Below are 24,783 nucleotides of genomic sequence, written 5' to 3'. Positions count from 1 at the left end.
TAATATTGTCCTAACAATTAAGATGTGACTTTTTATTGAAACACAACTGAGAAACTCAGTAAAACATTATAAGAAATTAAATTGCTACGTTGCAAATTAAAATGACTTGAGTATGGAATGTCTTTAACGAATACGCCTCAATTAAAATGACTTGAGTATGGAATGTCTTTAACAAATATGCCTCTTTAATTTTCCTGTCTTGTAGTAGTCGACGGACCTTTATATGGCCAGTCTGCAAAAATACACATTTCAATGTTATATGGTGTCACTGTTTCTGGATAAGTGAGATTCAGAGCAATACTCCGTGGGACTCCCAAATGATCAAGGAAATACGTCTTTTACAAAGTCAGCGACTCTTAGTCGCTATAAATACGACAATTCTCAATTCAATGATATGAAAATTAGTTTATCTTTTTTTTTTTTTTAATATGACACCATTGAGTGCTTCAGTCGGATTATGAACAACATAAGAAAATTAAAATCCAATTCACTTTCTCATATGTCCCAAGAAATCTGCAGATATAAACGTGCAACATACATGGGTAGTTTATGAATTCTGATGGTTGTCGATACCAGCATAATTGTTCCAGTGCTCAAATTACTGCATCTCCTCCATCCTCCACCAAATGCAAAAAGCTATAATATTCAGAAAAAATTGAGGATGAAATGTCTCTGTTAATCATAGCAATAACAAAACTATCCAAAAGCAAAAATAATCTGAACAACCAAAAAGGTAACTGGAACAAAAACAATGATTCATTAAAAATAATTTGATGACATAAAGGTAATAGAAAATGCATGTCTATGTTAATCAAAGCAATAACTATTTATAAATAGATTACGACTTAAATGTTACAGTTAGTAAAGTACGCAACATGACTTCGAACATGGCTCGAGTCATTTCCTGTTTCACTAATAATATATGTGTTGTGCTCTGGGAAATCATTACGACAAGAGAAAAGAAGGGTAGACTTCTATGCAACGCCACAACAAAAATGCTAAATCAACAATTGTTGAATTGTCTGCATAGATCGTGATAAACTGCTTGTTATAGGGTCAGCTAAATGGCTCACTTTCTACTCACATCAAGTACATAAATTGGTGTAATTTCTTTCACTATTAGTCATTAAAAGAAGACCAACCAATGCACAGTTTTGTATTAAATAAGTTCAGCAAATATACAGGTTAAGATGTATATACTCATAAAAACTTGTATCAGCAGTTCATTCAGTTAAACTTCCTCTTTCTACATTTACTTAGCACAATATGAATTTCAAAATCAAAAGTGTATGACACCTCAGAGGTAACACATTACTCGCATAGTAGAAATCACTAAATTGCGAGCTCGAAAATAGAAGAGCGTAAATACCTCAACATTAACTACATAAGTTCTATTTTTAAGCTATGACCCTGCCTTTCCGTTACTTTCTCAAGAATAATTTGCCGACATTCCTGTGAAACCAATAAATTTCATCAACCTCTTCCCTTACACTATAACTTTAATAACACACTTTAAAAAGGCTGTAAATTAGAAGAAGAAAAATGGAATGGATGGACAGAAGAGGATAAAGCACAGCAAAGAAGCGACTCTAAAATTATCTTTCCATCCTCACAACCTCAAGCACTTAAAGAAAATTCATGTGAAACTCAACCTGGACCATTATAGATCTGATGGTACACAAGTCCCAATTCATATCCTTCAATGCGTTATTAGTTAGACATGGCTCCGTAAAAGGAGAACTATGATACTCAAGTCTTGGAAGAGATGTAACAAAGAAGAAACACATTTCGACATCCAGTTATAGGTTGCTAATACTACTTTTATGAAGACATACTTGAAAATTGAATCATATAATAGCACCTTGACAGAAAAGTCATTTTTGATGCCATATCCTTAATAGATTGCTAATACAATTTCACCCCTTCACTGTTCAAGTACGCATGATGTCATATGATGCTTCATCTAACTTGTTACGGGACATTGTAGTTTCTTCCAAGTAATTCAAATGCTTAACGAAAAGTATATAGCCTCTGAATGCACTTATTTTAATATGATACAATATTTCTTTCACCATCACCTTGATGGTTTTATTGAACCACATTATCAGTTATACGGATATTACCTATTAAAAAAGTCATCTGGTTATTGACACAACTGGCTAGACTAAAAGGTCTACAATGTTATAACCGGATTTAAGGTACTACCAGATGAACCATATAAGATTTCTATTACTTTTCAAATAGTACCTTCATAGGCTTAAGAAATTATGTATTCTTATTTGGTTTTGCCAAAAGTTAATGCAAGAAAGTCGACCTTAAAAAAAAAAGCTTAAGTCATAGGATTTGCAGTGCAGAAGTGATGCAAAAAGCTAAACCAATTCTACTTTAGAATTACAACAAACGTGAACTGCACCTTGAAAGATTTTGATCGATGGATGGGCTAACTCTAAAGCCATGGAGTATGACTTGTCGGTCGCAGCAACTTGGTCCAAATCCATGAAAGCATCACCTTGGCAGATATATCCCCGTAAATATGAAATCTAATAAATATTTGCAAGTAGGGATTAAGAGTAGATGATATTATGTGATCATGTATTATATTGCTGTATTCTGACGTCGAAATGTAGGGGATTGTGACTTCATGTCCAAAAGTGGTGCTTTCCCACTTTTCTAGGTCGAAATCTCAACCTTAAGTTTACAGAATTTTAAGGACTATTCAGGAATTCTAAATCATACCACTCACCTCTTGTAGTCCAGAATTCTTGTAGATTATCATCCCAAACTTGTTGAAAGTGAATCAAATTCCAAATGATCAAATTGTCTTCACCAAATTCCAGAAACAAAATTTCGATCCTCAAATTATACCGAAAAAGGCCTCATGGAAAAGAATTGGAAAGAAGCAACCCTACCCACAAACATCTACAAATCGAAACAGAAATTAGAAAAATACACAACATTAAAGTAACCAATTGCTCTGAATTTCTCATATCTTTGTGCATTATCCTTTAATCAAATGATTTACCGTCAGTTTGACATCAAATTTTGATAATAAAAAGTAATTCACTCATCTTAAAACTATTAAAATTTTAAACGGGTCGTCTTCTAACATTCTCAACATTTCGAGTTTTCATAAATTTCACAGAAAAGTTCTTTAGTCGCATTTATGTTACAATTAATTATGTTGTACTAAATATATATTTTTTAAGAAGAGTACATTTACGTTTTGTTATCACTATTCTAGAAGATCAGAACTTAAAGATAAGATTGTTACAATTATCTCTCTCCGCTCTTTTTTTTTTTTGAAACAATTCGCGCATCGCGCGGGTACGTATATTAGTTCATATGCTAATAAGAGTTTAGAGATTTTGTTAGTTACCACATTTTAAAAAAAACACACGTACAAATATGTGACTGTTCAGTTTTGGATGAGAAGTTGTAACCAACTCTAATTCAATTTTCAAAAATGTTGATTTAAGATAAGATCTGCAATGGTACTAATTCTATTCAAATTTTAAAATCAGTTACATATGCACATAGCCACACGCCCATGTTTTCACTCCCTTACACATAACACACACATTTACGTATGCACACACCTACGTTCCACTACCTCTCACACGACACACACAATCACATAGATTCAGGTTTTGAAATTATATATTACTAATATTTAATTATTTTTAAATTCAAAGCACTAACTAAATTAACTAATTAATAACTAATCTAACCATTTTTTGTCCTAAAACTATTCTTTTTTTAATAATATATAGATATAGATTTGGGGTAAGCACTATACATAATGTATCAACCTTGTATAAAAGTGTATAAAAGATATTTGTACATAAATATGAGTTAAACCAGATAACAAATTCAAAATATGGGTTATGCGGCATAAGTATTTTCTTCCGTAGACAGAGAATGTAATTGGCTCATCTACACTTTTATCCCTATTTTGTGTTGATCTATAATTTTTGCCCTTCAAAAATGAACTTATGCTTATAGGGTACGCATCATAATATCCACAAGTTATGTCAGCGCCCTTAAAGAACTTATGCCCCTGTAGGCATAAGTTCAATTTTGAAGGACAAAATTAAAGACCAACCCATTTGAAGGGCAAATATTAAAGACTAGTCCATTTGAAGGGTGTGCATTTATCATTTTTTTTGCGCTTCAAACTTGTTGGTCTTTAATTTTTGCCCTTCGCCTAAAAAAATAACCGGAAATACTCCGAGGTTTTGGGTTCGAACCTCAGCTTAGGTAAAAAAAAAAAATCGCAAGACAAGATTTCGCAAAAGTTAGGCCTTATAAGGCTTAACTTAATTATGTGGTAGTTCCATGTTAGGCCTTATAAGGCATAACTTTTGTAGTTCTAAGTTATGCCTAAGGCAAAAGTTATGTCGGACAAGGGATAAAGAAGTTATGCCTTAAGGCCTAACTTCTTTATAGAAACTATGCCTTGTAATTTTTGTTTACTCTGCTGGGATTCTACATAAGTTAGGCCTTAAGGCCTAACATTTGCCCGAATAGGCCTAATTTGCTACGAAATTCTACCTTGCGAACTTCTTTTTATATTCTACTGGAATTCGAACTCAGAATCTCAAGGGTATTTTCGGCTACTAAAAGTGCCGAAGGACTAAAATTAAAGACCTAATATTTTGTGGGACAAAAATTAAAGACCATCCCCTAATAAGGGATAGGAACAGCGAATTGCCTTCTTTTGGGGTGGTCTTTAAATTTTGCCCCTCAAATTGCTGGTCTTTAAGTTTTGTCCTTCGCCTAAAACCCATGGGTTCAGAGTTCGAACCCCCGCTCAGTAATTTTTTTTTTAAAACTTCGCAAGGCAGAATTTGAATTTCGCTCTGCCCTCTCCGGCAGACTTTGCCTTGAGGCATATATATATATATATATATTTTACTTTTCAAGGCAAACTTTTAGTTATGCCTTAAGGAAAAGTTTCTTCTCATGGGGCATACTTTTAGTTATGCCTTAACTAAAAGTGTGTCCCATAAGACATAACTAAAAGTATGCCCATAAGGCGGAACTTTTCCTTAAGGTATAACTAAAAGTTTGCCTTATAAGACAAAGTCTATGCCTTAAGGAAAAGTTTTGCCTTATGGGGCATACTTTTGGTTATGCCTTAACTAAAAGTCTGCCCTATAAGGCATAACTAAACTATGCCTTAAAGAAAAATTTTGTCTTATGGTGCAGAATTTTAGTTATGCCGGATCCGGCATAACTTTAATTTTTCCTTAAGGAGCATAGCCCCCCAGCCTTGCCTTGTGAAATTATTTTTTTATTTTATGCTTGAGCGGGGGTTCGAACCCAGAACCTCAGGTATTCGCCTACCTTTTCAAGCAAAGGGAAAAACTTAAAAACCACAAATATGAGGGACAAAATTTAAAGACCACAAATATGATGGCCAAAATTTAAAGACCACCCGAAAAGAAGGACAATCCGCGCAAAACAATGGAACAGAAGTGCAAATGACCCAAAGTCATTTGGGTTGACTAGAAATGGGCTTGTGGTTGTACTAGGCCCCAACTTATATCATTGTCCCATAGCACACAATAAAAAGAAATGTAACACTAACATTTTCTGTTATCGCAAGAGAGAAATGGCGACATGGGGAGCATTCTTTGGGACAAGGGTTATGGAAATAGTGAAGAAACATGATTCTGGTGGGCTTGTTTGGAAGAGAATAAAACTCACTTCTACTCGCAAAGCTAATGCCAAGAAACGTCTTCGCCGTGTTTGGCAGGTTCCTACCTTCTTTTTCCTTTAAATCTTTCCTTGTCAAAGCTTAGGGTTTTATATATTTATTTTGACTCAACATTATGTGGGAGACATTTGGTTTTACTTACGTACACTCTATCCTTCCCAGACCCCACTTTGTAGGATTTTACTGGATATGTTCGTTGTTATTTATTTGCTGAGGGTCTATTGAAAACAACCTCTCTACCTCTAACCTAAGGTCTGCGTACATCTTACCCTCCTCAGACCACAAGCGGGATTACACTGGGTATGTTGTTGTTTATTGGATTTAGGGTTTTCTTTTTTAAAAGTAAATAAGTGGAGTATGGGTTAAATTAAACCCAACATTTCGGACATGGAGCATAAATAGATATAGGGAAAATTAAGCTCTATGTCCATTTTTGAAAATATTTAAGACACGCAGCCCATAATTTGTGTTTAAACACCTAATTTAGCCCATATTTGTGTATAAACACCTTTTATACAAGGTTGATACATTATGTATAATGGTTTCCCCAGTTATAATGTTGTATAATATTGTATATTGGGTTACGTGGTGTAAATATTTTCAAAAGCGGTATATTTTTGAAATTATCCGATAGATATCGTGAAAAGCTAACCTCTACTGGCAAAGCTAATGCCAAGAAACGTCTTCGCCGCGTTTGGCAGGTTCATAGTTCTTTTTTCCTTTACTCGAGACATTCATTGTAAAAGCTTAGGGTTTTATATTGATTCGAATCGCGTACTCACTATTTTTACTCAACTGATGAACATTATGTGCGAGAATTTTGGTTTTATTTTACTGGAATTAGTGCCTCAGTTAAATAGCTATTGCTTACTTATATGGCTTTGAACCAAATTGATTGCTTTCTGGAATACATCATGTTTATACATTAAGGGGTCGTTTGGTAGCTGGTCAGGAGGAAGTTATTCATGTATTAAAATCCTGCATAAGTAATACTATGTTTGGTAGCTAGTTATGAGGTGAGTTATTCATGTATAAAGTTAGTACGGTGTTTGGTTTGCAATTTAGAAACCTACATAACTAATACATGTATAAGTATGAGGGAATATATGTATTATTTTATGCAGGGAAAAAGGTGGAATAGCTAATACATGAATAACTAAATCCTGTATAACCAATACCTGCATAAAATAATACATAGATCCACTCATAAATAATCCTTGCATTACTAATACTTGCATTAGTAATGCAATGTTTAATTATGAGGGAATTTATGTATTATTTTATGCAGGGATTAGTTATGTGGCGTTTAGTTAGTCATGAATTAGTTATTCCATCTTCTATCTTGCATAAAATTGTATATAGATTTCCTCATAACTTATACATGTATTAGTTATGCGGTTTTCTAAATTGCAAATCAAACACCGTATTAATTTTATACATGAATAACTTACCTCCTAACTAGCTACCAAACACAGTATTACTTATGCTAGATTTAATACATGAATAACTTGCCTCCTATGTAGCTACCAAACGACCCCTAAGGGCCAAACGGAACCAAAGCTCATACATTTAGAATCATTTTGATTATTATCTCCCGGTTGGAATATGGGCTCTATGAGTTAAACTAAAACTAGCATTAATGCAGTTTCTTGGCATTTCTTGGCTTCATGTTATATCTGGGATTCTAACTTGAGATCTCGAGGTTGTTAAATGATATGTAGGATACCTGAATGGTGCACTCGGTTGAATATTGAGCTATTTACCTAGAGTATTAGGGAAATTCCTACTTAATACTTTACTTGATAAAATTAAAAATATGTAGGGTACAGTTATATACCCCAAAAGCAGCACAACATAGTTCAGAGTTTGGAGGAAGGTCTGTAATTGTTGAATTGACAGAAATCAGAAACCCGATGAGATTTCTGTTTGAGGGTGCTTCCCTTTTAAAAGTCCTTTCCAAAAAATTATTTTGTCTTAGACTACTTTGTCGATATGTTAAGTAGTCCAGAATTCCAGCTTGAGGATCAAAGGATTGTAATATTTACTTCTGCAAATGTCCTTCCTGCATAACCAATTTGTTCAAAAAAACCTTTTTTTATTCCGTCTGAATGAGCTAATCTTCTCCAGACTTAGTTGGCAGATTTACTTGCCGACCTGTGCTTGTGGGTTGTCATAGGATGCTCGGTGGATTAGTGCAAATTAACCTTTACACCATCATCACAAAAAAATAAAAGAGGAGACGAGAAAGTAAATCCATTTTTTAGTGCCTAAGAATTTAATGAGTTTTTCTTGGCTCACACCCTTCTGGTGCAGCCTTTTCACAGTCCCTGCATGAATGCAGGATACTACGTGCACTGGCTGCCTTTTTTTTTCTCTTTGGCTCACACAAAAGATCCAGCTAATTTTTTGGCTTTATCATCTTATTTCAAAGCTCTAGTCAACTAGCTTATATAGTTGGAATGTCCTTTTAACATCATCTCCAACAACGTCATGAGGTCATTAGCTACTGTTATGTAGCATTCGTCTTATTGATCTTTGATTATCTTTTTCTTGTATGATGTTGTGTGGCTCTAAGCATTGTTGGTTGATACGAATCATGTGCATGTTTTATTTTGATGGTTTCTTAAGTTGGACAAAAGTCAAGTGACACATGGTTCTTTGAGTCGGTTTGGACTCATGTTGCACTTGATTGGCCTTGAGTTGGCTGTTCTATGTTATATTTGAATTGGAGATAATTATGTTGACTATGTTCTGCGCATTGAGGAACTAATGATCTTAAGATACAAAATATTCACGTAAATAGGCTGAATTAGGTAAGTCACTGGTCTCGTTATTCCCAATGCAAAGGATATTTTATGTTAGATCGTGACGGATTTAAATGGACTGACATGGATAGTGAAGATTCATAAAGCAACTCCAACTAGACGCGGATTGAGGTGTAGTAGTAGTAGTAGTAATTATTGTTTTTGTAATGAATCAGTTGTTCCTAGGTGGATAATATCAAAAACTTTGTAAAAGTTTTGCTCATTTAATTTCTCTTTCAGTAAAGTTCTTTTGGACCTATTTCTTCTCCTTATTTGTTTGCGAAACTATTCGATTAGACTGATATGATCAGTTCAAAAGAAAAGATATATGTATTAAGGGGAGAAGGGTAGAGGGACCTATTATCCACCGAGTTTCGTAGTTGTAAGCAGTAGATTTCACGGTTGTAGAAAAAAAAGGAGATTTATGTATTACGTTTTAACTTTTAGGTCCTTCTCAATTAACAAGATCCTAGGTGAATGGATAGAGAACTATATTGTAAGATTCCTGAAAGAAAGACCAATGGAAAAGCAAAAAATGCTTAAATTAGCTATTCAGACAAAACCAATGAACATCTTTATTGTTTGCTTAGGTAATGATAGCTAGTTTGCCTAAAAATGAAGTTTATTAAGCGTCCTTGCACAAACAACCAGACAGACCCTTTTACCAACTGCAGACGGAGAGAAAATATATAGTCTTGAATAATTGATGTCTTGTGGTCTTGGATCTTAACTGTAAGCAATGCAAGGGAAACCAAACAAAGTTACCAAAAAAGAAAAAAAAGGAAAAAGCCCACCACGATTTATTTTATCTGTTTTCAAATCCCAGTCTGGTCATGGTTACCTGAATAAGGAACCGGTGGTGGATTGACTTTTCAGAATTTCACCTTTCATATTTGACTTGATTTGGCAGCTTATAAATGGGATCGTTAAACTTGAATCAAAAGTACATATTTTAATCTAGTAAGCCATTAGACGTTGTAGCTCTTAAGTTTAAAATTATGGACATAGGTTTGGAAACATAGTCCTGTTTCTAGGGTCAATATAGTATATGTAGTTGTTCGTTATATGTCATCGTTATGTGATTAATATTTAGTATATATATGTGTATATTATTATCATATATGAAAGGGTAAAAAATGCCCTTAACGTATTGAAAGTAGTAAATTGGCTCCTTCCACATATTGGATCAAAGTTGCCCTTAAGGTTAAATTTTGGTCTAAAATTGCCCTTCCTTTTAACAGAAGCTGATGTGGAATACATGAGATTTTGAGTTAAATGTGTGGCATTAATCTATTGGTCCACATGTAATTAGAGCCAACCCATTAACCAAACCCGTTTTAGAAAAAACCTCCCAACACTTCATCATCTTCGGGTACAGCCATGCATCCGGACTACATGGGCAGGGAATATAGTCATCAAAGACCTCATAATGTGTCAATTCTCATTGATGGCAAGGAATGAGTCATGTATGGTAACCAATTTTTCGTTTGTTTTTTGATGGGGAGCAAGCCTAGTAAATATATCTTTTAGCAAATATGCTTCTCCATTTACAACACTGCCTTTGTCAATGAATCAGGAAATTCCTAGCATTATTAAGTGGGTTAAGTTCATTCAGACTGCTTGAACTTGAATTACTCATCTGGTTTTCCTCTACTGTATTGCTTCCGAGAGATGGAAGAGAACAAACGATACGTATAATCATATAGAAAATGGTATATTCACGCAACAAGAAAGAAATTAATTAAGTTATGAATTGTCATGTTAATGAATGATGAATGAAGATGATGAAGTGTTGGGAGGTTTTCTTTTATCGGGTGGGTTAATGGACCGGGTAGGAAATGGGTTGGGTCTAATTACATGTGGACCAATAAATTAACTCAACGCATTTAATTCCACACCAACTTCTGTTAAAAGGAGAGACAATTTTAGACTAAAATTTAACCTCAAGGGCAATTTTGACCCAATAGGTGGAAGTAGGGCAATTTTAAACCATTTTCAATACGTTAGGGGGTTTTTTGACCCTTTTTCGTATTTTCTTCATTCATGAAGCATGCATTCCTAATTACTGTTCTGGTGCTTCTGAATGTATCATTACCTCTTTCCTCTAGGTAATTTAGGAGGATATTCTATTAGTAAGCAATTGCAATTTGAGTTTAATCAAGATAATTTTATCCTTAGGGAAGTTGTATGACTCCCTGCACTCTCTAGTTCAATTTGTTTGTCTTACTTTCTTTTTTAGTTTGTTTCATAAAGAATGCTGCTCTCTATTTAGTAACCCTTTACATCCACCATCCTACATGGCATATTTAAGACTACAAGATTCAAAGTGCATTTTAAGACATTACACACATCTTTAGTTTAAGACCACAAGATTCAGAAGTCTTCTTTATTTTCTTGAACTCTGTGCCGAGTCAAACTAAGACAAACAAATTGAAACGGAGGGAGTACGAACAACTAAATCAGTGTCTTCAATCACTAGGGTGAATATTCATCTATCCTTTCCGTTGTTAAAAAGCAGGTCTCTCTCAGTGAGAGTACCATCTCGAAGCGTCGTTATAGAGGTTCTAATTACTTATTAAGTTTTTTTTTTTTTTTTACCAAGTCTTTTGCGCTTCATTTTTTTTCCTCATCCAGAAACCTTTACACAATATCGACAAGTTTTTTTATTACATTATTTCAAGTCATACAGATCAGATGCACTCTACCAACATCTCTATCAGTACTTTTACCCTCCTTATGGCATACAGGCCTGTGAAATGCTAATGTTGTACAAAATCATGTTGATAAGATTAATTTCGTTTGGCTGTTTCCTTCAAATCTAACCTCTCTGAACTATAAGATAGAGAACATTCTCTTAGCTTGATATGTAAGATCCCTTTTCTCTGACCCCAAATAAGCAATAACCATGCATTTCCAAGTCCTTTGACTTGTGCTTTTGGATATGGTTTACCTTTCTAAGTTGCTGCCCATGTTCTGATCTAATTTAATTAGAATGTCATTTGTTTTGTTTTCTTCTCAATTATATGTGTTTTGAATTAGATTTTGTAAGAAACTATATTCCCATCTTTTATAATATGTTAGATATACAAAAGTTTAATTTTTTTTTCTTCTGCAGAATGAAGCTGTCTTAAAGGCAGTTTCTGAACCAGCTCCATCCGAAACTGCAGAGGTAGCTGGTGGACAAATAAGTAATGTGCAATTAAAAACCAGTAAGAGTTAGCTCAGGAAAGAACGACTATGAAGAGGCAAAACGGAATGTGGGTGATAGAGCTGCTTGCAAGGTTTTTATTACCCCTCGTCAACTACATTAGTGGACTAAACGTGGATTTTGTTTAACCTGTTAGCGTACTAGTTAGCATCTAGTGAAGTGATCTGGATGTGTCACTTTTACTTGGGTTACTCTAGCTCACGCATGTTATAGCTGACACAAATATCTACATTTTTGCTGACTCAAGTGTACTTTTCTTAGCTTAGCTGTACTGAATATTTATCACGTGGTATCTATCCTGAGGTCATGCTTCTGTTTGTGTTTGATCATATGTTTGTTTGGTGATGGCTAGAGTGCGAGACATCTGACTTCTAGACTTTCTGTCTGAGGCTTATTGTTTTGCTATGGTGTTTTTGGTCGCTCTGCAGTAGCCAAGGCTGGCCATTTAGGAGTAAATCAACGCTTACTCTTATGGAGCTAGTCTTGTGCATTTTTCTGGTGCAACTCTCTCCTTTCTAACTCTGGTGATTTCGTTTAAGATTCAGTCGATTAATAAGTACTTAGGTTGTCATAGGGACCTGAATTGGTCTTAAACAGAGTCTCATACTCTCCCTTTGCACTGCAGTCTAGTATAGACCAAGCAAATCGGGCAATTCTTTCCACATCAAGGTTTGGACAAATATGAAAGAATCATCTTGTGTTTTAGCCCTCGCTGAAATTTGAATGAAATCTCATGGTTCGTAACCCACTTCAATGACCCTTAGGCTATACTTGTGGGTGCACTTCTTAGCAATTTTGCTACTACTCATTTAATCATTAATTCGATCTCGCTTGCGCGCACCTTGACTATTTCAATGAGTATTTTGGTACTCCTTCCATCTCAATTTATGTGGCACGTTTCACTTTCTGAGAGTCATGATAACCAATCTTTGAAGCTAAATTGGATACATAAACTTAATGTTTTAAGATTAAAATCTAGATATTCAAAAACTGTACAAAAAATACTATAAGTTGTAGTTTTTATTGACTCTATGATTAAAAAAATTACACTTTAACATTTTGGTTAGACTTACATATTTTGAATCTCAAAAAGTGTTACATAAATTGGCATAAAGGAAGTATATCCAACCAACATACGTAATGAGTAATTGTACTCGTCAAGATTTAGGTAAATGGAAAAAAATGACTTACTATTTTCGTTTATGCTCGAATTTGAATTTTGATCTCCTGTGGCTTTAAGAGCCTGGTTGGATGGGCTTAAAAAAAACAGCTTATAAGCTGGAAACAACTTATAAACCAAAAAAAAAAAAAAAAAATGGGGATAGCCCAACTTTTTTTTTTTTTGGCTTATGAGCTGTTTTCAGTTTATAAGCTGCTTTAGATAAGCTAAGCTAAACGAGCCCAATTAATTTTTTGGATTTATTTTAAGCACAAGACGACTTTAAGCTGGCCAGCCAAACACTCAAAAAAGTTGAAAACAGCTTATAAACAACTTATAAGCCAATCCAAACGGGCTCTAAGTCATATAATTCACTTCTTCCTGTGTGGGCACTAAAGGTCATGTTTAGGTAAAATTTGGTCGCCTTAACGTTCAAGAAACTAAAGAAAACAATCCAGATTGACAGGTAGGTGGAATAGGCTCTTAATTTTGGGAATGGTTTGGTCACATTTAGTGTCACAATTAGCGGCCTTACAAAATATATGCTGTAGTGAATTCACATGTGATGAGTCTTTAAAAGGCAACAATTTTATACTACTTGTGTAGAAACTAATCAATCCAAATAAACATCAATAATTTGTACATCTTTTGAAGTCATTAGTTTTGGAATCAGTCAACGTTCCAAAATTACCTTTCAATGTGGAAAGACTTTAAAATACACATCAGTGGGTACCTTACTTTTGTTAAAAAAAGGTACCTTACTTTTACAATAAGAATTGACCCAACCAGATGAGGCCATAAAAGTTGTGTTCATTTTTTGTAGTCTAGTCTGACGGCCTGCTAACGCCATTGACGATGTAAAACCCTTAAGTCAGCAATCTACACAACCAACCAAATCCTATACTATCCTATCCTAAACAAATCCAATAAAAAGACTACGGGTTCTGAACTTGCCACCGAATTAATAGCTTATTTTAGTTATTAGATTAATAATTTGATATTTATACATATTTTGTAGTTTCCTACTAAAATATAGAGTCTAAGCAAATGATTTTGGATTCATCCGATCCATATCTAATATTGTAGCTCTGTTCATGGTCCTAAAAGAAAGATCGCAAGTGAAGAGTGTAGAATGTTTAAGATTCCTTTACCTTTAATAAGACGCTACCTTTTTCGCTTCTTCGTCTTATGAATGAGTGTATATTAGTAGCCAAGCCTACCCTTGTGTTTGTCAATCTGTATCTCTTTCTTCAAATATAATTTTCTTTGATCACAAATAGACAGGTGATCCGTCCGTTCTCTCCCTTTCGTCATAAGACGTGATCTAATTCTGAGATTTTTTTTTTTTTTTTTTAATTCAGGTCCCTACTAAGCAGAATTTGTAAATTAGGCAAAAGCCGTTTCAATACTTTTGCCAAATTTTTTAGCAAAAGAGAGTAAAAACATTTTTCAACGTCCTTTCAAGATAGTGATGAGTTAAGCTACTCGTGTTGACAGAGTTTGAGCATTGAGAGAAAAAAATAAAAAAACTTTTAATTTGGATCATCTAATTCCTTTAATGATCCTACCGATGCGACCTAAATTAATTAGATCAACAATCTTAAATATCAAATGATTAAATCAAAATAGAAAAAATTGTCTTATTTCCTTCCCTTCCATACTCCCAACCTTCATGAAGGGCTTAAAGCCATGATAATGAAATATCAATTATACATATCAGGTGACGTGAAGGACTTCAACAGCCTTCTAGCTGATTCTGAACCACTGTCACAAGGAACTCTGGTCGGCATTATTTATATCTATACTTTGCTTCTGAAAAGTTAGTGCATTGTTTTATTCTCTTTTTTTCCAAAAAAGAGGTGTTAAGCAGAGAAATAGTAACAATTTAAAATTTATGAGTTTAAAATTTTAGTTCTTTTTAAATTATTCGATTTTAAAATATAATTCATACATCTTCAATGATTTTCTTAAGATAAAATAAAAAAATAAAATTATTAGGTTCGTCCTTACCTTAATCTGTATTCTAGCTCCGCCACTTGTGTTAAGTTAGCTTTATAATTCATGACAATACGTTTCTTCTACTATCAAGTTTTCACTGTCAGCCGCCCTTCTGCCTCTTAACGTCCACTTGTCAATTTTTGAAAGGGCTTATGCCCAATTATTTATAATCTTTTGTCTGGGATATGAGATCATGTCACATTCAAATAAATCAATCTTTAAATAAATCACTTCTACAGTAGTCCTTACTACTTAGCTAATAAAGACATTAATCAAATGATTAAAAGAAGTGGTTAGTGAGTATCTATCTATTAGTTTGCTTGTTTTTAGCTTCAGGGTACAATTAATTATCTACTGTTGTTGACATAGTCAGGTGTGCGGATGATCGATGATCATCAAAACATAAAGGAATTCAGAATTTTAAAAACTCCTGCATCTACTATTACTTTGTGACAGTGAGTTTGAACTTAGTTTATTGTCTAATAACTGTTGGATTGTTACATGCAATACAATCATGCACTCATTGTACTCATACTACATTCACCCATGCATATGTTTGTTAGCCTATAAAAGATCAAATGTATTCTTAACATGGTGAGATATCATTTCGTTTTGGATCAAATTTGTACGATTTTTCAGAAATGCCTCACACCATTAAAAGTATCCAACACCTTATAAGCAATTATTTTTCCTTTTCAGCTATCAATGTGGGACTCTGCTCGCATCTCCAACAACTTCATATCGAACTAAGTTCTACCTGATCCATCACCATTATGGGCTACTTTAATCGAGTACTTATGGCCACCAATTTATGTGCTAATTTTGGGATTAAATGTGAGGTCACCCGCATCAACTAAGTATTATGGCCACCAAAGCCTAGTGGCTTCTTTTTTGGGTATGCGTCTTTGAAGCTACAGGTAAATGTAGCGAACTGGCCAGTAGATGGGCAAATACACTAAGTTGGGCCCCACGTCATCACTCCGCCATCTCCATATTTGTGTCGCTGAACCATTAGTTCTAGTACTAGTCATTGGGCTAAAACATTTCAAAGATACTCGTAACATGGTGTAATATTGTCCGTTTTGGGTCAAGCCCACACTTTTTCCCTAAAAGATCTCTCGTAAAGAGTATCAACACCTTATAAGTAATTTTTGTCCTTTTTAGCTACGAATGTGGAACTTTATTCGCACACCCAACACTCATTTGTAATTTCAAAACATGTATCAGTTGCCGTTTGGTGTGTGAATTGCGCATGCATGTCTCTTCCATTTGAAGAGGAAGAAAAAGGAGGGAATGAAAATTAGGGCTAACCAAAACATTTTTGTATAATTTTCATGCTTAATTAATTCAAACTTTCAATGTAGTTGGACGACAGTTGGAGAATCTCTTTGCTAGGTCCTCTCTGGCTTTCCATATAATTTAGTTAATGATTAACAAGATGGTACATTTTTTTTTTCTTTGTATAAGAGTGTTAGGTAATATCACTTCCAATTAAGAGAGAAGTAGATAAGAGATTTCTTTGTTGTACAAGGCAATGCCAAGAATAGTGAACCAACTTTGCAGAATGGCATGGCCCCATACAATAACGTAGCAAGAAATTTACTCCCTCCTTTCCAATTAACTTGAAGCAATTTGATTTGGAACACAAAGTTTAAGGATGGAAGAAAGATTTTTGACATTGTCAGCTAAAACAAATCATAGATGTTTGTATTGCTGTAAATTGTCTCATTAAGGTAAGTTTAAAGTCACTAAATATATAAACGTGTTATTCTTTTTGTGATTGACTAAAAATTAGGACGATTAGTTGAAACCCCTTCCCTCCATCTAGTTCCGCTGGTGCCCCCATAGAACAGAGTTTTTCTTCTTTCTCTTTGGTCAATTAGGTGAAATGACATATACTCCTTCACTTGTTTTTGAATTATTGGACCACTTTCTTTTTGTTTTTCAAATGTTTGTCTTTTGTAGTATGAAATTTCAACTTCTACACTTTCACCCACCTGTCTTGTAAATTCAATACTTCTGTTAACTCTGTCCCTTCACAAATATACACCTAATTCATTTCCTTTTTGTTTGCGTCTTGGCTAGTTAGATTAGTAGCAACAATGTCACCAACCTCTTTGAAATGTGCCATGGAATGTACTTTTGGATTAGTCTACGTAAAATCATTGCACCTAAAATTTGTCTGTCTAAATGATTTTCTTCTTCAAAGTTCCTCACCAACTATCCGAGGTTGAAGGACAAGTTGGGTCACCATTCCAATGTTTTGTACTTAAGTGTTTTTTCTACCCTCGCCATTACTTTCGTTGACTCTATTCAACTCCTTTGCGGATAACTGATAAAGAGATGAATTGTATATATGGACTCAATTATATGGGGGACTCATAATTATACGGGGGACTCATAATTGTGGGAGTTGTGTGTGAAGATATAAAGTTGATTTTTTGGAGGTACACAAAATTCTAGATATTTAGTAAGAGATCTAGAATAATCTAGTATAGGATCTTGGATAATTATCTTAAAAAAAATCTAGATATTCTAGAGTAGTGTTAGAAGATATGGCTAACTAGATATTTTATAGATATATCTAGATAATTCTATCTAGAACCATCCCTACACAAGTATAAATAGGGGTGGCCTTGAACATTTGTAATCAACCCAAGTTAACCCATAAAAACACAATTGTAAGTCATATAAGTCAATTCAAGAGAGTCTTCTTCCATTACAAAGTTCTCCTTTCCAAAGCTTCTTCTTCTTCTTTAGTTGAATCTTCCGATCTTGGGCTAGCAGAAGGTCTTCCCGATTTACTTTTCTTCTGCTATATTTCTCTATATGGTATCAGAGCCACAGCCATACGTTGGCTTCTATTTTTTATTTCAAGATCGGGTTAGTGATAGATTCAACTGGTTTCTCTGAATGGATTTGAGCGGCCGTGTTAATAGACTAGGGATGGAGTTGTTGAATCAGTCCAATTACAAGGTATGAAGACATGTATGGAGTCATACCTTGTGGGAGAGGATTTGTGAGATGTTGCTAATGGTAGTTACACAAGTCCTCCTACTGACGGACCGAAAAATGGCAGCACATACAAGAAGTGGAAGCAGATTAATGCGAATGCGGAGTTCATCCTAAAGAGGTCCATCTCACACACAACTTGTTTGATCATATTATCAGTTACAAATCAGTTCATGAAATTTGGAGGACCGTTGATCATTTGTTCAACAAGAAAGATGAAGCCCGGCTTCAAATATTGGAGAATGAATTGGCGAACACCACTCAAGGTAATCTTTCTATTCCAGAGTACTTTTTGAGGATTAAAAACTTATGTTCAGAGATCTCTTTATTATATCCGGACGAGGCTATCTCTGAAGCACGAATGAGAAGAACTATCATTCGTGGTTTGAAGTCAGAATATATTCCTTTTGTCACATCAATTCAAGGATGGGCTCAACAACCATCCTTGGAGGAGTTTGAGAATTTGTTGTCATCACAGGAGTTACTAGCCAAACAGATGGCTAGTGTGTCTATCAAAGAAGGGGAAGGAAATGCTCTTGTTGCTAAGAAGAGGAATTTTAAAATACAAGAGCGAAGTGGCTTAAGAGATATGACACATTCTCAATTCCATGAGGGTTCAAGCTTGTCAAGACAGAAGGAGGATTATTCTAATCATTATGGTAAAAAGTCTATTAAATGTTACCGATGTGGTGAAGTAGGACACATAAAAATATTTTGCCGAGCCAAAGAAAGCAACATGGCTCAAACTGAGAAAGTTGCTGAAGAAGAAGAAGGATAAGACTGGGGAAGGTGCTTCGTAGCTGAGACTCGAGCAGTAGATGCCTTAGCCTCCCTCAATTTCGAAAAAGGTCGGATCGTGGATTCAGGAGATAATACAGTCCATCAAGTGGAGAAAGAACGCATTGGTATCATCAACAAAAAGCAAGAAGATTCTGAAGACGTTCAGACTAGTGACGTGGCAGTTGCCATCGGGGAAATCAATGAAGCAGATCTTAAAATTGGTAACAAAAGTCTGGACGTGGAGGATGTTGAAGTAGATCATGAGCATGAAGTTTTTGAAACTATATATGACAATGGTGACCATTCTAGACAGAGCATTGAGGGAGTTGTAGTGGAAGTTGAAGTCTTTGGTCAATCATCTGCCGTATCAGAGTCAATCACTAGCTCAGATCAAACACTGGAAGCAGATGGAGAAGCTGACGGTCAAATAAATGAAGAGGTTGACCTTGAAGGCTCAATTTCATATGGAGATACAAGCAGTATGAATTTTGGAAGCTCTGAAGCTGACAAACAGTTTATCGAGGAGTTGGAAAGGGAATCTAGTGGTGGATCCTAAGCTGGTGTTGAGGCTTCGAAGGAAATTAATGGTCAGATCGTCACTAACTTAGATGCTTGTCCAGATAACACAATTGGCAAGGAGCTAAGAGAAAGGGGGAGTCTGGAAACTGTAGAACGTGAAACTCAGCATGGAGATGATTCATGTGGACAAATTACTGACGAAAAATCTTCATCATTTGAAGAAGCAAAAGGAGTCAAGAAAATACTGTTGAGATCTTCACCAAGGCACTCCCAAAAGCTTCGTTTGAGTTCTTCTATACAAGCTCGGGGTAGTTTCTAAAAAATCACTTTAAGGGGGAGTGTGAAGAAGTAAAGTTGATTTTTTGGAGGTACACAAAATCTTAGATATTTAGTAAGGGATCTAGAATAGTCTAGTATAGGATCTTGGATAATTATCTTAAAGAAAAATCTAGATATTCTAGAGTAGCGTTCAAAGATAAGGCTAACTAGATATTTTGTAGATATATCTAGATAATTCTATCTAGAACCATCCCTAGACAAGTATAAATAGGGGTGGCCTTGAACATTTGTAGTCAACCCAAGTTAACCCATAAAAACACAATTGTAAGTCATTCAAGCCAATTCACGAGAGTCTTCTTCCATTACAAAGTTCTCCTTTCCAAAGCTTCCCCTTCTTTAGTTGAATCTTCCGATCTTAGTTAACGCTCTTGGGCTAGCAAAAGGTCTCCCCGATTTACTTTTCTTCTGCTATATTTCTCTACATTGTGGGAGTAGCAGAAGCTAAAAAAATTACTTCTGCTCAAAAATAATTTTTTGAAAAACACTTTTGAGAAATTATACTTAGAAGCACCTTTTAAAAGCTTGGTCAAACACTAATTGCGGCTCAAATTAAATTAATTGGCTAAACACAAACTGATTTTCACCAAATTTTTTTTTTGTAAAGCACTTTTCAAGATAAACTGATTTTACAAATTTGGCCAAACAGGATATGAAGTAAAATTAAGTGATGTCTCCGTTCAAACATTTTATTTACTAAATTTGGTACAATAAAATAAAACTTGATTCTCTGAAGATTTTGATGCAACCATGGTACCAAAATAGGAGGTATATGCTTACTCCAAAGGGTTCTTATTCTGTTACACTAATCTATAATGATATGATCTGGACCAAGATAATGCTACCAAAGCAGAGATTCGTTGTATGGCTTGCAAACCAGGAGAGGTTGTTGACAAAGGACAGACTCAACAGTTTACATGTGCCAGTGGATGATGAAACGTGTGATTTATGTGATAGTGGAATTCTGGAAACCCAACAACACCTGTTTTTTGAGTGCTCTTAAGCAGTGGAGATTAGGAGAAAATTGACAGCTTGGACAGGAGTACTAGTGCAGCAGAATGGAGTAAGGCAGATAATCAAGTGGATTAAGAGAAGGCCATGGAGACAATTACAAAAGGAGGTGATTGCTGCAATATGGGGTGCCATGGTATATCACATATGGCTAGCTAGAAACAGGAAACAATTTAGAAATGAATCTGTGAATACAAGTTTTATAGTAGGATTGATACAAAAGGATATAAAATACAGGATAGAAGGGATATTAGGTACAAAAAGAGCTTGTAGGTGCACTAGTTTACTTCAAAGATTGTGTAATGATGCTTTTTTCCATTCTGAGGCCTAGCAATCCATAGCAACCTTGCTGGAAGGGGGTTATGGTCCTAGGTGCTCTTTAGGTGTATTATTTTTGTTTGTCTATGGTAATATTTCATATTTTATTACCAAAAAAAAAAAAAAAAAACTTGATCGACCATGAAATTATCCCTAATCAATAGGGAGTATCAATAGGTGATCTTAGGAAAAAGAAATTCTGACCAATTTTTGACGTGTCAAAGGGCTGTATAAACACAAAAGGATGATTGAATAGAAGTTTTGGATTTGTTAATTTGCTTTCATTCACGTTGCTGTATCGGTAACTAAGCTCCATAACACTTTGATTTAACATCAATTCAACGAATTTGTAAGAAAGAGAGAATTTTTCTTAATTATGTGCAGGAATCAGCATCGACGATATATAGTAGTGGGGATTCTTTTAACTTTAATTCTTAAGAAACATTGTACTTCAATGATTGATGTAAAAAGAAGCCTTTTCTAGGTTCTAAAGAAGGATAGGTGATCTTACAAAGATTATATCCTTAATTCATATTTGTACTTCAAATAAATCCTTTTCAAGCGTGTATTTGTGTGTGAATGTGCTCTTTTCCCACTTTATCATCCTTTGTGTTCAGTACGGAGGAAAACATTTTTTAAATTTCCCCTTTAGCAATCAACGGCCTAGTTTTTTTTCTCTCTTCTGCCTCTCCCATACTTCATAAAAATAAAAATAAAAACCGTCTAACGAAAATTTTAATTGTTCACTGTTCTGGGAATTTTGAATTAAGTACACCTTTTTGAACTCCAAATTGGAAAAGAAATTAGATACACTCAATATTTACACTAAATTAATGGAGTAATAAAGTACGAAGTAGTACTAACATAGTTTGGTCAAACTACCAAGTGTCGATAAATCGGTTCTAAGTTCAGAGTGCCCATTTTTGTGTAGCTTTTATTGTATAGAATTCACAATTGTATAGTTGTATTCCGTTTTTATTTATTTATTTATATTTTTGTGGGTCTCTTGCCGTGATGAGATGAAAAAATGTCGAAATTTAGCTGGCGCCTTGGGAAAATAGAATTAGCACTTGAAAGGTAAAAATAAGAACAAAATTAGAAAGAAAAAAAAAAGAGGCCATAAATTAATGTTTTTTTCTAAAAGTAGCAAAACTATTAAAGGTGCTACTTTCTTCATGATCATCAGATTCATTAGTAGTAGACAACTCAGTGATCCCACTATTTGATGATGAAACTGCTGCAACTCCATTCGAATGTTCTCTGGCCATAAAATCGTAAAAGAGTACTGGCTTCTTCTTTTCTGAAGTGGTTATTGTTGTAATAACTCCTCTGTTTCTGCTATTAAAGACCTCATTATGTGTTGTCATATTCTGGTCCTGATCATTTTTATTGCCTCTTCTCTTCAAGAATATGCGACAGATAACCCAGTTTCCCTGCAGCAGCAGATTTACAACTTTATTGTCGAGCATAATTTTATGTGATCGTGTTTGACCAAATAAACAGTTACAGATCAAAAAAAAAAAAAAAAAAAGAGATTTCTGATAAACAAGCTAAGAACCTGTTTGGATGGACTTATGCCTATAAGTTGCAAACAGCTTATAAGCTTTAAAAAATAAGTTGGGGTAGTCTAACTTATTTTTTTTGGCTTATAAGTTGTTTTCAGTTTATAAGCTGCTTTAGATAAGCTAAGTCAAATGGGCTCAATTATTTTTTTGAGCTTATTTTAAGCACAAAATGACTTTAAGCTGGCCAGTCAAACACTCAAAAAAGCTAAAAACAGCTTATAAGCAACTTATAAGCCAATCCAAACAGGCTCTAAGTTGCGCAAGAATACGCTCTCTTAATAGTTCCACTTTATGTGATTGATTATTGCGACTTCTAATGCCTTTTTTATAGTTTAAAATATATAAATTTCATTTAAAAAAAGATTTTTTATTTGAATATATACAAAATATAAATAAAGAAAGTTCTATATATATATATATATCAATAATTTTAGAGATCAAAAAGAAAAGAAGTAACTAGTGGTGAAAACCTACTCTTGTCCAAAAGGAAACCTCTTTGTCGAAAATATACAATGTATAAATAGGTCAACTTTTTTTTCTTTTTTTTTAAGGTATATGTACTAGTATATGTTAAATCCTCTTAAAAGATGGTATAAATTATATTTTGATTTTCTTCCGTGAAAATTTTTACTCGGCCTCGTGGGCAAAAAAAAAAAAAAAGAAAGGTACTACCATTTTCCATTTTCAAGAGAAAAACTATGTGAGCCTACTTAACAATAACCAAAATTTAAAATGAAGTTTACCTGGATTGGGTAGTTGTTGGTTTGAAGGGTACTAGATTCAAGATTATTAGCAAGACGATACTCATGCATAATCCAATTTGTCCTGCAACCATTTGGAGATTTCCCTTTATAGAAGACTAGAGTTTTCTTCAATCCTACCAATTGTTGTTGTTGTTGACCCCTACAAGTCACTATTTGTTTGTCAATTCCAGTTGCCTTCCAATATCCTGAGTTTGTTGCTCTATTGGACCTCTTCCCATTTGGATATTTCACTTCTCTAGTGCTAAAGAAGTATTTTTCTTGCTCTAAATCACCTGAACTCAAATTCAAAATACAAACTTTAGTCCCCCTTATCATCTATATATAGAAACAGCACATAAAGATCCTCTGTGTCTACCCTGTATCTGTATATGGAAATTCATTGTTAAAAATTACTAACTTGCTTATTATATGAATTTCTAAAGATAAATATAAGGTTTGAACCAAAATTATTGATTTCTGCTTAATCCGCTTCTTATAATCTAGCTCCGCCGGCCAGTGACGGAGCCAGAATTTTCATTAAGGATGTTCATTCTTTTAGGCAAGCTCGGTTAGAACTCGCGCCTTTTAAGGACAGTTGACACACCCTTGGCCGCTAAACTATCTTCCTCTTCTTTGCCAAGGGTGCTGAGCACTCAGTATATATCCAAAACTATCTATATTTACCTGTCCAAGTTTGACATGACATGCTAATTTACAAACTCTGCTCAAAATCATTAATTCAATAATTACAAAAAAAAAGAAAAAGAAAAAAAAAAAAAAGAGGTTTCGGTCCAGCGGTAGGGAACATTTTTGTCCCTAGTGAATTACCGGACACAAATTTAAATTACCAATAATAATAAAAAAAGACAATCTGATGCACTTCAAGATCCTAGGGAAGGGTCATATCCCAAGTGATATGATATAGGTTGTCAGAAACAACTTTACTGTTACTTCAAATTGGCTTCCCTTCCATATGGAATCGAGCTTAAAAAAATAGTTTCACTTCACTCAGCAAGTAATTGTAACGTTTTTGTGAAATGAACACATTTATTTGGTCTTTGAGGTAATTAATATTTTGGCATATAGCCCAAGTACTTTGAACCTACCTGGCAAATCCCAAGGATCATACTGGTGAACTTCCACCTCAGGGATGATTGATGCTGGCAAGGGGAAAGAAAAGACCTTACGCTTCAAATATTGTACCACAAGCTCTTCATCAGTTGGACGAAACCTAAATCCTGGTGGCAATCTCAGTACACCATTCTTCACAAAATTATTCTTCTCCATAATACAAAATTTAAGGAAAAAACAATATTTAAGTACTTAATATTGTGTCATTTGCAACTTGTAGAATATAAGTTGTTAAATAGACGAAAGGGAAGGAAGAGAAGAAGAGAGACAAGAACAAGAAGAATATGATAGACAGAAAGAAGAGGAAAAGTGTGGTTTGTTTAAGGGAAAGTGTGGATTCTTTTATAGTCACAGGGATGTTGAAGATTTTAGAATCTTAGAATTTAGAAAGATAAGGGAGTAGAATATGGACGAGCTATTTTGCGTAAAATAGACTCAATCTCCTTTGCTTTGACCCCTCTTGTTTTGTTTTTAATAAAA

At 34.5% G+C, this 24,783-nt stretch overlaps 2 protein-coding genes across 2 annotated transcripts; one reads left to right on the top strand and one right to left on the bottom strand.

Moving 5' to 3' along the window:
* Nucleotides 1–5,590: 5,590 nt before the first annotated feature.
* Nucleotides 5,591–12,055, top strand: LOC132626222 (uncharacterized). Its single transcript, XM_060341013.1, has 2 exons — nt 5,591–5,758; nt 11,639–12,055. Exons 1-2 carry the CDS (start codon nt 5,615–5,617, stop codon nt 11,741–11,743), a joined length of 249 nt encoding a protein of 82 aa, XP_060196996.1. The 5' UTR covers nt 5,591–5,614; the 3' UTR covers nt 11,744–12,055.
* A 9,858-nt stretch (nt 12,056–21,913) lies between these two features.
* On the bottom strand, nt 21,914–24,641 carry LOC132626221 (NAC domain-containing protein 83-like). Its single transcript, XM_060341012.1, has 3 exons — nt 24,279–24,641; nt 23,173–23,465; nt 21,914–22,297 (listed from the first exon to the last, which is right to left on the bottom strand). Exons 1-3 carry the CDS (start codon nt 24,457–24,459, stop codon nt 21,989–21,991), a joined length of 783 nt encoding a protein of 260 aa, XP_060196995.1. The 5' UTR covers nt 24,460–24,641; the 3' UTR covers nt 21,914–21,988.
* Between the last annotated feature and the right edge of the window lie 142 nt (nt 24,642–24,783).

Source organism: Lycium barbarum, chromosome 2, assembly GCF_019175385.1.
Source record: "Lycium barbarum isolate Lr01 chromosome 2, ASM1917538v2, whole genome shotgun sequence".
Classification (NCBI taxonomy): domain Eukaryota; kingdom Viridiplantae; phylum Streptophyta; class Magnoliopsida; order Solanales; family Solanaceae; genus Lycium; species Lycium barbarum.
Note: the sequence above shows the minus strand (reverse complement) of the source record. Positions and strands in the feature narration are given on the sequence as shown.

Excerpts from the sequence above, each read along its gene's own strand:
- LOC132626221 (XM_060341012.1), bottom strand. The coding sequence starts at position 24,459 with ATGGAGAAGAATAATTTTGTGAAGAATGGTGTACTGAGATTGCCACCA. Across the intron at positions 23,466-24,278 it reads TGATCCTTGGGATTTGCCAG|GTGATTTAGAGCAAGAAAAA; the intron begins GTAGGTTCAAAG and ends ATTTGAGTTCAG. Across the intron at positions 22,298-23,172 it reads CCAACAACTACCCAATCCAG|GGAAACTGGGTTATCTGTCG; the intron begins GTAAACTTCATT and ends CTGCTGCTGCAG.
- LOC132626222 (XM_060341013.1), top strand. The coding sequence starts at position 5,615 with ATGGCGACATGGGGAGCATTCTTTGGGACAAGGGTTATGGAAATAGTG. Across the intron at positions 5,759-11,638 it reads GTCTTCGCCGTGTTTGGCAG|AATGAAGCTGTCTTAAAGGC; the intron begins GTTCCTACCTTC and ends TTTCTTCTGCAG.